This window comes from Dendropsophus ebraccatus, chromosome 6, assembly GCF_027789765.1.
Source record: "Dendropsophus ebraccatus isolate aDenEbr1 chromosome 6, aDenEbr1.pat, whole genome shotgun sequence".
In the NCBI taxonomy this organism is placed as follows: domain Eukaryota; kingdom Metazoa; phylum Chordata; class Amphibia; order Anura; family Hylidae; genus Dendropsophus; species Dendropsophus ebraccatus.
In genome coordinates, this window is record NC_091459.1 from 36,901,668 (window position 1) to 36,914,376 (window position 12,709).

Sequence of the window (12,709 nt, forward strand, 5' to 3'; positions counted from 1 at the left end):
GTTTTTATGTCATCTCAGTTGCACACATTTTCTTTGTTTTTTCTATTGTCTATCAATATAGAAACAATAAAAACATTTAAATATGTGTTTACATTGCACCATAAAACATTTATTGCTACACACACATTTATGCAGCTGTGAAAACAAGACTGCTGTAACTATATGTATACTAAAAGCTCATTTCAAGCACAATATGTCTTTTAATGACCATATTGCAGAAAATCTCAGCTGCAATAATGCGGAAACTTCTCTGTAGGCTACAATATGTTTCATTGGGAACAATGCAGAGCGCTTCTCCCTTCATCAATAATTTAGAGTGAGGACTAAGTAAACTAACAGTAAATTATTTGCGCTGTCCCTCTATTGTAACTACTCCGAGTGTTATAGTGAAACACCATGTATTGTTTAGCTGATGAATGCAGCATTTCCTTTTAAACGTGTTATCATGGGAAACCAAAGTGAAGATCTAATCTTTTCTTTGGCAGACACATAAAGGATTTCATCTTCAGTAAAGCAGACCTGAGATTGGGATATTATATAAGACTGCTAAATGTTAGCTTAAGAGAAAGTATATATTGTCAAAATAAATAATAATTCATGTACAGTATTGCAAAAAAACCAACTAATTATACAGATACAACTAATATATATTACTGTACAATGTTAATTTGTAAATGCAACCTATAATACGTGTAAGGCTGGGTTCACACTGCGTTTTTGCAATCCATTCTTTCATTCGTTTTTGCCCCAAAAAAAAATGGATGAAAAACTGAATGCATCTGCTTTGATCCGTTTTCCCATGGACTTCCATTAAAAATAAAAATGGATCAAACCGCATCCGTTTTTTTTTTACGTACACAAAACAGTAGCCAACCTCATTTTTGTGTACATTTAAAAAAAAATGATCTATTTTGATCTTTTTTCTTTTATAATCGAAGTCAATGGAAAAAACTGATCAAAATAGATACACAACTGCATCCGATTTTTTCCTCAGTTTTTAAAAAAATGGATTGCAAAAAAGTTGTGTGAACCCAGCCTAAGGCTATGTTCACACAACATATATTTTCGTGAATATTTATACGAAAACATACGTGCCATTGCTGCCTATTGAATTCCGGCTGGACCGTATACACATAGTATACGCTCTGGCCGGGATCCCTAGCGGCGCCATAAACAACTGAAGTGTAAGTTTTCTGCTGCCACTATTCATTGAATAGCGGCCGAAGATAACCATGTCAGTGCACACTGTGGATCGAGAAGCTCCACTCACTCCATAGTGTGCTGTGGGGAGTTCTGATGCGGGCGCGTATGGATGTGCCCATATCAGAACTCTGCAGCCTGAAAGATCATCTGGGCGGTACTGCAGTACCGGCCGGGATGATCTTTTCAGAGACCAGCCGTTCTGTAACTCTTACGTTGTGTGAACATAGCCTAAGGCTAGATTCACACTGTGCTTTTACATCAGGTACCTGGCTCTTCCAGCTGCAACATCATGGCCCAGCTTAACGATTGCCTGCTCAGTTAGTGTCTGGGGCAGTGCCTGTGTCTGTGCACCCAAATACACCAGAACAAATCTAACAATGGCTGACAAATTGCAGTGAACACATACAGTATTTATCAGTGTTAATATCAGTATTAATAGAGATGAGCGAACCTCAAGCATGCTCGAGTCGATCCGAACCCGAACTTTCGGCATTTGATTAGCGGTGGCTGCTGAACTTGGATAAAGCCCTAAGTCTATGTGGAAAACAGTTATATAGTCATTGGCTGTATCCACGTTTTCCAGACAACCTTAGAGCTTTATCCAAGTTCAGCAGCCACTGCTAATCAAATGCTGAATGTTTGAGTTCCGATTGACTCAAACCCAAACCCGGTTCGCTCATCTCTAGTCTTAAACACTAGTTGCTAATACAGCATAGCCAATAATTACTAACACTTAAGTCAGAAGTTCCTAAACATATTACTATCAGGGAAACCCTTAAATGTTTTGACTCTCACTGAACTTGGTGTAAGTTAAAGCACTGTATAATTTATATCGTAGAAGAAAAATCCAGGCACTCACCAGATAATGCTTCAATATTTATTTGGTTTCACATATCCAATCACAGCATGAATGCAGGACACATTTCGGCAATAGCTTTTTTCAACTGCCTAAGGCTATTGTCGAAACACGTTCTGCGCTCATGCTGTGAGTGGATGTGTGAAACCAAATAAATATTGAAGCATTATCTGGTGAGTGTCTGGGCTTTTTTTCTACTATGTGATCGGGATTTCGATTCCTTCCACAAACACCACATTAACATGGAGTGCCATCCAGTCTTTTCTTTTAATTCTATATTGTGGCTGAGATTAATTGACTTCTTGATTTCACAAATTTTTGAATACACCCTTTGCAATTAAACGGAAGCTTGAGAATAAAGAAAAAATTACGTTTTGTTAGTCAGTCTAAAAGACACTAACACAAGTTATTACTGGAGTTACCATAGACCACTTTTCTGGATTGGAGAAATTTACAGTTGATGAATTCTCCCAGAAGTCACCTGTGCCCTGATATCATTGATGATGTACTGTGTAATTACTTTTAGATGACACTACATATATAGTGTTCTTCATTAGAACTCGGGGTCTTAGCGCTTGTAAGGAAATGAGCACCACGGATTGTTATCGCTGAGCCAGACACATTGTATATTTTATCTCAGAACAGAGCTCAAAACTACCTGCTGCCTCTTGAATGACTCACACACCTCCTCCCATCTACACTTCTACTTTCAATTCATCTTTTCCCTTTGGTTCATGGGTATTTTTCTTAAACGAGTTGGCGACATGCCAGAAAGTCACAATTTAATGCAGAGCAAAATGGAATATACATAATTATATGCAAGCCATACGGGCTGTAGACAGCTCAGCTGCGAGTTTCAAGAGACAGAAAAAAAATGAAAGAGAAAGAGGGGCAGAGCGGTGATACAAGATGAGAGCAGAGCAGAGTGCAAATGTCATAGAAATGAACATTTTAATGAGCATGTTTTTGACACTCCTCCGCTCACCTTGTTCTTCTTGTACACCCTGCAAGAGAAAGCAAAGTGGTCGTAGAAATCGAAAATCCCATTTGACATAATTTCTAATGGCTCTACTTAATGTTACTATTAAATTTTTCTTCATTAACAATTTAGATCAAAGCCGTTTTTACCGTGTGATACACAATCCTCAAGACATAATTTATCTCTGCATATATTATGAGGCTTTATTATTGTTGACAGTTTCGCACCTCTCCATAATCTGTGAGGTTAGAAGCATTGTAGAAAAACAGTGTTCACTCTTGCATTGACCGATACTGCCTGAAAACGGAGGAGCTTTTCTCTAACAGTTGGTACAGTTGCTGTAAAACCTGTTGTCTTATTTAAGAAACACTTATGAGCAGTGGGAATTTTTTTGTCTTGAAGACTAAGGGGGACATTTATCAATGTAAAAATGTGTATTTTTCGTCGGAAAGGGGCAAGATGCGAATAAATTTATTTGCAAATGGCCGTTCTGCGAATAAAATATTTGCATCAGGCCCCTTTCCGCCCGATACGCCAGGGGGGCGGGAGGGGGTGTGAAGGGGGCGGAACGGGGGGGGGGCAGACTCAGAGTCTGCGCTATTCATCATTATTTTCACTCAAAAAAATTGTCAGGAAACCTACTACAGCTCGGAGCTGGCATGGTTTCCTGGCGCATGCACTGGTGCGCATGGGATTTATTTAGAGGCAGTCCTCCTCTACATAAATATCCATCCGTACTGCCGGAGCTGCGGGGACATTTTTAAGTCCAGCGTTTTCTGAAAACGCCGGACTTAATAAATGTCCCCCTTAGGGTCGTATTACAAGGGAAGATTATCATTCGAAAAATTTATTTAAACGATAATCATTTTTTAATAGCAGGCAACGATTAAACGACCAATGAAAAATTGTTGATTGTTTGATAGAATCTGGACCTATTTTCATCGTTGATCAATCACAAATTGTTCAAACAACGTTCAGTGTAATAACACGTTGTTCCATCGTTCCCTGGTCTATCAGCTAGTAAAGGAGGAGCGTTTATCGTTAATCGCCGAAGAATCAGCCCATGTAATACCGTCCTAAGACTAGGTCGACTGCAGATTAGATATCAATTTAAAGTACAGGTTAAAAGGAAAAAAAATTATAGGCGAAAATGCATGGTATAAACAGAGACTCCAGAATCTGCTTTCCATTGACTTATAAAACCCCCATTTTTTTGTATGTTCAAATTAAATGTACTGAAACAGGAGCACTAAAACATGTAAAAATGCAGTGTGAACCCAACCCAATAAAAATTTTTATTGAACATGCTCAACCCAATTGGTTAAAATGGGGTAAATATTCATATCCAGTCCATACATCTGAACAGAGTTGATTCTGTAATATGTGCATGGATTTGTGCAAGCACTACTCGGATGAATGGGACGGTCATTGATGTTTCTGCAACATGTCTGCCATGTGTAAAGTACATTTTATACCAAGTAATACTAAAATACACTGCATCTACAGATGAGAGGTCAGATTTGATATGACAAAAATACATTTTATTCAAATCAAAAGATTGCCCTGTTAAGTTTTTTTTATGACACAATGATGTCTCCTAGGTAGGTGTTTTTTTTTTATTTGTTTTTTATATATACACTGTATATTCATCTTATGCATGATAGAGATGTGTGGCAGTGTAGGGATAATAGCAGAAGCTGCAGTAGTACAGTATAGAACATGATGGACACTGCAGGAGATGTGTGGCAGTGTAGGGATAATAGTAGTAGCAGCAGCAGCAGTACAGTATAGAACATGATGGGCCCTGCAGGAGATATGTAGCAGTGTAGAATGGGTTTCCAGCAAAGATAATGGCTCATTTTATAATGCTGTATAATACAACTCATCTTCTTTGGACTATGGTGGGATTTATCAAGACAGGCATCTCACACACTGGTCTTAGAAAATCCCCCACCAGCGCACGTGCACAGGATTTATGTAGATGCACTCTCTTCCATATAAATCCAGGAGCATCAGAGCTCTCTGTGCGCTGTCAGTGAAATCTACTCCAGCTTAGTTTTTGCCCAAAAAAAAGGGCAAATTTTAGTGCAACTTCATAAATCCCTCCTATGTGTAAACGTTCCTGGGCTGTTTTCTCCTCTGTTAGAAAAAAAAAAAACAATGTCAGCTACAGATAAGTGAACCTAGAGCACACTTGGGTTTGTCCAAACCCGAGTGTGCAGCATTTGATTACCAGTGGCTGGAGAAGCTGGATGCCACCCTAAGGAGTCCTTGTCCATGGTTACCAGGCAGCCTTAGGGCTGTATCCAACTTCTGCAGTCACCAGTAATCATAGGGCCCACGAGAGCATGCTTGAGGTTCACTCTTTTTAATTTTAACCCAAAATGTAAAAGTATAAAGTGAAAAAAGATGGAAATCTTCTTTCTCTCAAAAGAAAAAAAGCATATGCACAAAAATGGTTAGCACATCATGAAAATCTTTATTATAACACTGACATAGATACAACAATACCACATAAATAAATGAATGTACAGGAGTAGTAAAATGAGGGAGACAACACCCCAAATACTGCTCTACATTAAAAACACTAAAATGTCACCATAAGTCCTGCTGGTGTTCCAGCCGGGACTAATCTACTCTGACTCTGGACCGTATGTACAATAACAAAAATCCAACATCTCTACCTAGACAGAGACCCAGTAAAACAAAATGTAACCAAAAAAAATGGAGAATAGGAAAAAAAATTGGAAAAGATCACCATATGCAGTCCAACAGAATGAGAGTCAGATGGGATAAGAAATCACCCCACGCGTTCTGCCGTCTAGCGGCTTCCTCAGGGATTTCTTATCCCATCTGACTCTCATTCTGTTGGACTGCATATGGTGATCTTTTCCAATTTTTTTTTCTATTCTCCATTTTTTGTGGTTATATTTTGTTTTACTGGGTCTCTGTCTAGGTAGAGATGTTGGATTTCTGTTATTGTACATACAGTCCGGAGTCAGAGTGGTAGATTAGTCCCGGCTGGAACACCAGCAGGACTTATGGGGACATTTTAGTGTTTTTAATGTAGAGCAGTATTTAGGGTGTTGTCTCCCTCATTTTACTACTCCTGTACATTCATTTATTTATGTGGTATTTTGTATCTATGTCAGTGTTATAATAAAGATTTTCGTGATGTGCTACCATTTTTGTGCATATGCTATTTTTCTTTTGAGAGGATGATGTACTACTTATATGCATTGGTTTAGCACTCCATGATTATTAGTGGTGCCCACTAGCTTTATATATATATAACGGAAATCTTCTTTCGGCTATGTTCATACAATATTTTTTCGGTTTTGGATGAAATCCTTTTAGGTGATGTTTACATGGCTTTTTTTTGCCGTAATTTTGGACAGCCGTCATTTTGAAACGAAAGTACAGCCTTAGGCTATGTTCACACCACGTAAATTTACGGCCGTAGTTCTCGCCGCAGAACTACAGACGTAGTTTTGAGGGGTGGAACATAGCCTTATTTTTAATGGGATCCCGGCCGGAGCGTACACACATCGTATGCGCTCCGGCCTGGATCCCATGCGGCGCCGGGAAAAAACTGACATGTCAGTTTTCTGCGGCCGGAATTCAGTGAATTCCGGACGTAGAAAGCCCTGTCAGTTCACACCGTGAAGCAAGGGGGCTTCGGCCGCTTGCTTCACTGTGGGCTATGGGAAGCTCTGATGCGGGCGCACACTGATGCGCCCGCATCAGAGCTCCGCGGCCGGAAAGATCACGGCCGGGTGTTCACGTAACGTGAACATAGCCTTAGGCTATGTTCACACAACGTAAGAGACCAGCCGTTCCGTGACCCAGAAAAGATTATTAGATGATCTTTAGGGTCGCAGAGTTCTGATGCGGGCGCATCCATTCGCGCCCACATCAGAACTCCCCACTGCACACTATGGAGCGTGCGGCCGGAGCCGCTCGCTCCATAGTGTGCACTGACAGGCTTTTCTGCGGCGGCTATTCACTTAATAACAGCCGCATTATTTTTATTATTATGGATATGAATATAGAGCATGATATTTATTTACAGCCGCATTTCATATCAAAATGACACCTGTTTAAAATTACATTGGGAAAAAAAAAACCCCTGTGAACATAGCCTTAGGCTGTGTTCATACAGGTTGGATTTACTGCAGAGTTTCCTTGCAGTTTATGCACTGTAGGTTTAACATGCAATGCATTTTTTTTCCAAAACTCATTTAACATATTTCAGAAAAAATGTCTATAGAGTTTGGGCCTCACTGTGGATTTTTAAATCCGCAAAATGCTCTGACATCTCAGGTAAGTAAAGGGGGATCAGAAGTGAACCTGTCACCAATTTACTCATTATTTTACTTTTGGCACGCAACTGATTCTAAATGTGTATATTAAATAGAAATGTGCTTTAGAACAAAGTGATAACTTGCCATAAATATATATTTTAAGAGTTAAAATATATAGTTAAAGCATAACTTAAAGGGGTATTCCACTCAAACATAACTTTTCATATGTTGCTGACCATGGTGAGACTAACAATTCCCTCCATACTTGTTAGGGTATGTTGGAGCTCTCCGCCAAGGAATCCCCCCTGCCTCAGTGTCAAACAGTGTGTCTATGGGAGGGATTGCGCGCCTCCTCTCTCCGCGACCCTCCTCTCAAAGAATGGACATGTAAATTCTTTGAGCAGAGGTGTGCGAGCCCTCTCGTAGACGCACTGTTTGGGGCACCTCGCTGCGGAAATCTGACAATTTTGCTCAGTGTGAACATACCCTTATTACCTAATCAGTCTCCATCCCCAACTTCTGAGCTGCTGCTCTCTGCTGAAGACACAAAAATCTGTGTGTGAGCTTTACTCTCTGTCCCCCCCAGCTCAGCTGATGTAAACAAGTCGCTGGGCAGAAGTATCTGCAACTTTGTAGCTTCTTTGTAATGTTGGGAGGGTTAATCTGAGGTCAAGTTTCTAATGAACTCATTGTGATTATCTACCCTGGCATTACAAAGTTGCAGATAGGTACTTATGATGTAAATATGTCTAAAAAGGGAGAGGGAGGAGGTGGAGACGGAGAGAAAAGCCCACACACAGTTTTTTGTGCCTTCAACAGAAAGCAGCAGCTCAGAACTGGGAAAAGGAGACTGAATAGAGAACAACAAGTTTGGAATAAATTGTTAGCCTCACCATGGGCAGCAACATGTTTGAGCAGAATACCCCTGAATACACTGTCTGATACTGTCCATACTACCATGTTTGTTCTGCTTTTAATGATTCTAAAAACATGTCAGTCCTCTCACAGTTTATGCATGCTTCACTTATTGTGTTTAAGCTTTATTTGACAATATATATATTTTTATTATTATTTTCATTTTATGTTTGCCATTTGTTTGCTATGAATGGAGCTATTTTTTGTTTCAAGTCCCTAAATAGGCCCTTATATTTTCCTTTAGGCTAGAGATGAAGATGGACATGGTGAAAATTTTCCCCAGCAACACTATGCTAAGGAAACTCCGAGACTTGCCTTCAAGAATAACTGCGAACTACTTGTAAGAATGTTAACAATAATTATTTTTTAAACAAGTCGAGATTGTTACTTTAGCAAAGTGTAAATGCTTCCACTTGAGCGAGCTAACCGTATATATAGAACAGCAGGCTAAGTTTGTCATTAACCATTTTGTGATATTATGGATTATGCAGAAATTCTATATAAATCTAATTACGTAAATGGCAAATGAATGCCTGCTATATCTGTATATTTTATCATTATTGCTATACATGAGTATATTTATAGAAAGACATATACTCACAGAAGATTGGATTTTCTCATCATGTGTTAATTTTCATTAGAGGTGAAAAACATATTATATACTGAAATACATTACCAGTATGTATTTGTACATCCATAGTCAGCTCTTTTTCTTTGGTACAGAATTGAATGGTGCCCTATGCCCCCCACCCATGTAATGTGTTGGCCCAGATTGGATATTAAAGTGTTTAATATGTTGCTGCCCATGATGAGACAAACAATTCCTTCCATCTAATTCCTTATTTAATTAGTCTCCTTCTCCTAGTTCTAAGCTGCTGCTTTTTTTCTGAAGACATAGAAAACTGTGTGTGAGCTTTTCTCTCATTCTCTCTCTCCTCCTCCTCCCTTCTGTGACAGCTAATGTAAACAAGTTTCTAACTGCAACTTTGTAATGCCAGGAGGGTTAATCACAGTGAGTTCATCAGCAACTTGACCTCAGATTACCTCTTTCAGCCACAAAGTTGCAGATAAAGCCTGACAGGGACTTGTTTGTCTAGGAAGGGAGGGAGAAGAAGAGGAAGACTGACAGAAAAGCTCACACACAGTTATTTGTGTCTTCAGCAGAAAGCAGCAGCTCAAAACTGAGGGAAAGCGACTGAATAGGTAGTAAAAAGTATGGAACAACTTATTAGTCTCACCATGGGCAGCAACATATGAAAACTTATGTTAGAATCTCACGTTAATATAACAAAGAGATTATGTATCCATGTGCCAGCCACCACCCCTGTCTCTAATCCAAACATAACAGATATCAGTTTCCCTGTAGTGTTTCTTTTATGCGGTTACTTTCATTACTAGAATTTAATCCTTTACATTCACATGGTTCCTATTGACCATAATACAATATACACAAAATTAAACAGTCCGGATATAAGTGAGTACAGAGCCTTTACGATACTGCATGTCCCTGGATATCAAACGACGGCACTTTGTGCTAAACACTCTAAACCCTCAAGCTGATTAAGTATTATGAGAACCATCATAGGGTCTATACTGTGATAAAACATAAACATGTTCATGAGCATATAGAACATACTGTATAGCATTCAGCATCATGTAGTATTCTTTCACGAAATGTAGCTTAAATTAAATGACAGGAGAACAAAGTAACAAAAAAAGTTAAATGTCTGTACACTATCTCCTACTTTCTACTGCAAAGAAAATGATATGTCTCCTCCATGATGTGCAGAGGCTGCAGAAGACCTAGGGGACATGGCATCTTCTAGTAGAAAGTCAGAAATTGATGGGGCTCCATTAAACAGAAACTGCTGTGATTTTTTTTTTCCAGATGAGCTGGTATCAAAAAGTTATATAGATTTGTGATTTACTTCTATTTAAAAGGCTCAAGTACTTATCAGTGGCTGTATGTGGTGTATTCTTCCCTGTCTGACACAGTGCTCTCTGCTTCCACCTCTGTCCATGAAAGGAACTATCCAGAGCAGTAACAAATCCCCATAGAAATTCTCTCCTGCTCTGGACAGTTCCTGACACGAACAGAGGTGGCAGCAGAGAGCACTGTGTCAGACTGGAAATAACACACCACTTCCTGCAGGACCCACCGCAGCTGATAAGTACTAAAAGACTTGAGATTTTTTTAAATAGAAGTAAATAACAAATCTATATAACTTTCTGACACCAGTTTACATGAAAGAAAACAAATTTGCCTTTAAACATTCCCCACATTGCTACATATAAGTTTCAGGTTACCTGTTCTCCTGTCACTTTATCTTCACAAAGGACCCTCTTTAAAATGTCATAGTCTTTGGAGCTTGAAACCCCCTGTGACTAGACATTTTAACATAGCTTAACACAGGATTTATTGTGCATACACTACACATTTACAAATTAAGGCCACGTTCACACCACATATTTTTTCAATAAATACCAGCCGTTGTTGCAGTTTGGAACACCGGCCGCTATTTATTGAAAATGTCTAATGGCATTCTGTTCTATGGAATCCTGGGCGGTGTGTATGCACACAGTATACACTCCGGCCAGAATTATATGTGGCCGTACTCAAAACTGACATGTCAATTTTGTGCGGCCACTATTCATTAAATAGCGGTGACACAAGACTGATGGCCGGACGTTACATTGTCTGCAATGGTTAATTGGAACGCGGGCACACCCGAATGTGACCGCATTCCAATTCAAAAGAAATGACGATAAGTAAGGAACTGGAGTATCGGCCAGGGTGAACTTCATAGACAGTAGCCGTTCTGTGACACGGCCGTGTCACAGAACGGCCACTGCCTTACAGCGTGTAAACCTTGCCTTAGGCCACGTTCACACAAGGTTCTTTCACCATAATTTATACAACACTAAATCTAACTTTAAAATTGGCACATTCAAAAGGGTGTTAAAAAGCTGCCATGGCGAACCAAAACTTGAATATTATACCATTGCTATCAATGACGGCCACTAAAGTATGTTAAACAATGTCCGTTATTTGATACTCAAAACAAAGGCCTGTACTTTGAGTATCAAATAACGTTGTTAAAAATCGTTGTGTCAATATAGCCCTGGGATGTTTTTTGTTCTGTTGCTTTGTACTGAAAGGTATATTTAAAATATTTTTGGCCTATAGCCTATGTTTTGAACATATAGGAGGAGAATTATCAAACTGTTGTAAAGTAGAATTGTCTTAGTTGCCCCTAGCAACCAATCAGATTCCACCTTTCATTTTTCAAAGAATCTGTAAGAAATGAAAAGTGGAATCTGATTGGTTGCTAGGGGCAACTAAGACAATTAAAGATAGACAAGATAAATCTTCCCATTAGTGTATCCTTATGATGTCTGACGACATTGTAGTGATACCTAGAACTTATTTGTATTATAATAAGGATAAAATAGGTGCCCTAATGTCTAATATTCTCTATTTGAGCTTGGCTTTAAAGTCTGCAACATTAGGTACATCCCTATAAGATCTTTACATCAATAGACTGGTATATTTACCACGGCCAGATTCCCACGCAGCATTCTATTCCTGGGCACTGGCTCGGCCTGAAGCACTGAAGGCGGACCGGCTGGCCCCCAGTGTGACGATCAGCCCTCCCCTCTGTGGGTAGCACCAGTTTATGGCTATGTTCACACTTCATTTAACAGTATCCATTGCATAGCAACGGATGCTGTTAAACTGCCTGACGCCGGACTGCATTCATGATTCTGTAACCGATTCCTCTGTATCGGGTGCAAAAACATTCTTTTTTTACAATAGAATTGCGGGCAAGGTCGGGTGTGCACGCAAATCAATTACCCATTCACTTCAATGCAGAGCGCGGCCGCTGGCCGCACTTTACATTTTGTGAACAGCTATTATTTCATTAAAACAGCGCTAAATAATAGGCATATACATTATTTTACCACCCGTTCTCAAGAATGGGCGTTAAAATAACGATGTGTGAACACAGCGGGCGGCATTGCATTGACTTCAATGCAATGCCGCCCCCTGTAATGGACGCTGATTCCATTACAATCCTCTTTACTGAAGAAGAATGTTGTGTAAACATAGCCTATTGATGTAAATATCTTAAAGCGATGTACCTGGTTGTACATTCGTTTTAAATTCCATCTATTTAAACCAAATAATGGCCATTATTTTATAAAACGGCCGTTATTTGTACAATGACAGCTGTCGTTATAATAATGGACGTTATTTGGTCTCAAAAAGAACATGGGAACATGGCCTTAAATAGGATAAAACATTAAATGTAAGATAAAATATATTCTCTGTCTTATACAGAATAACATCTTAAACAGAGACATATAAGATGAATAAATGGGATGGATAATCCTGCCTGGATTTGTCTACCCCATCCTCTTGCGCTCACAGTGCCAAAACAATAGCCTGCG

At 39.3% G+C, this 12,709-nt stretch overlaps 1 protein-coding gene across 2 annotated transcripts in view; it reads left to right on the forward strand.

Moving 5' to 3' along the window:
- The window catches only part of SOBP (sine oculis binding protein homolog), a 152,077-nt gene that overhangs the window by 94,559 nt on the left and 44,809 nt on the right, over positions 1 to 12,709 (forward strand). For both annotated transcript variants that reach the window (XM_069974802.1, XM_069974803.1), the window contains one exon: positions 8,502 to 8,597. In XM_069974802.1, the coding sequence (XP_069830903.1) occupies positions 8,502 to 8,597 (96 nt within the window). The remainder of the gene's footprint in view (positions 1 to 8,501; positions 8,598 to 12,709) is intronic.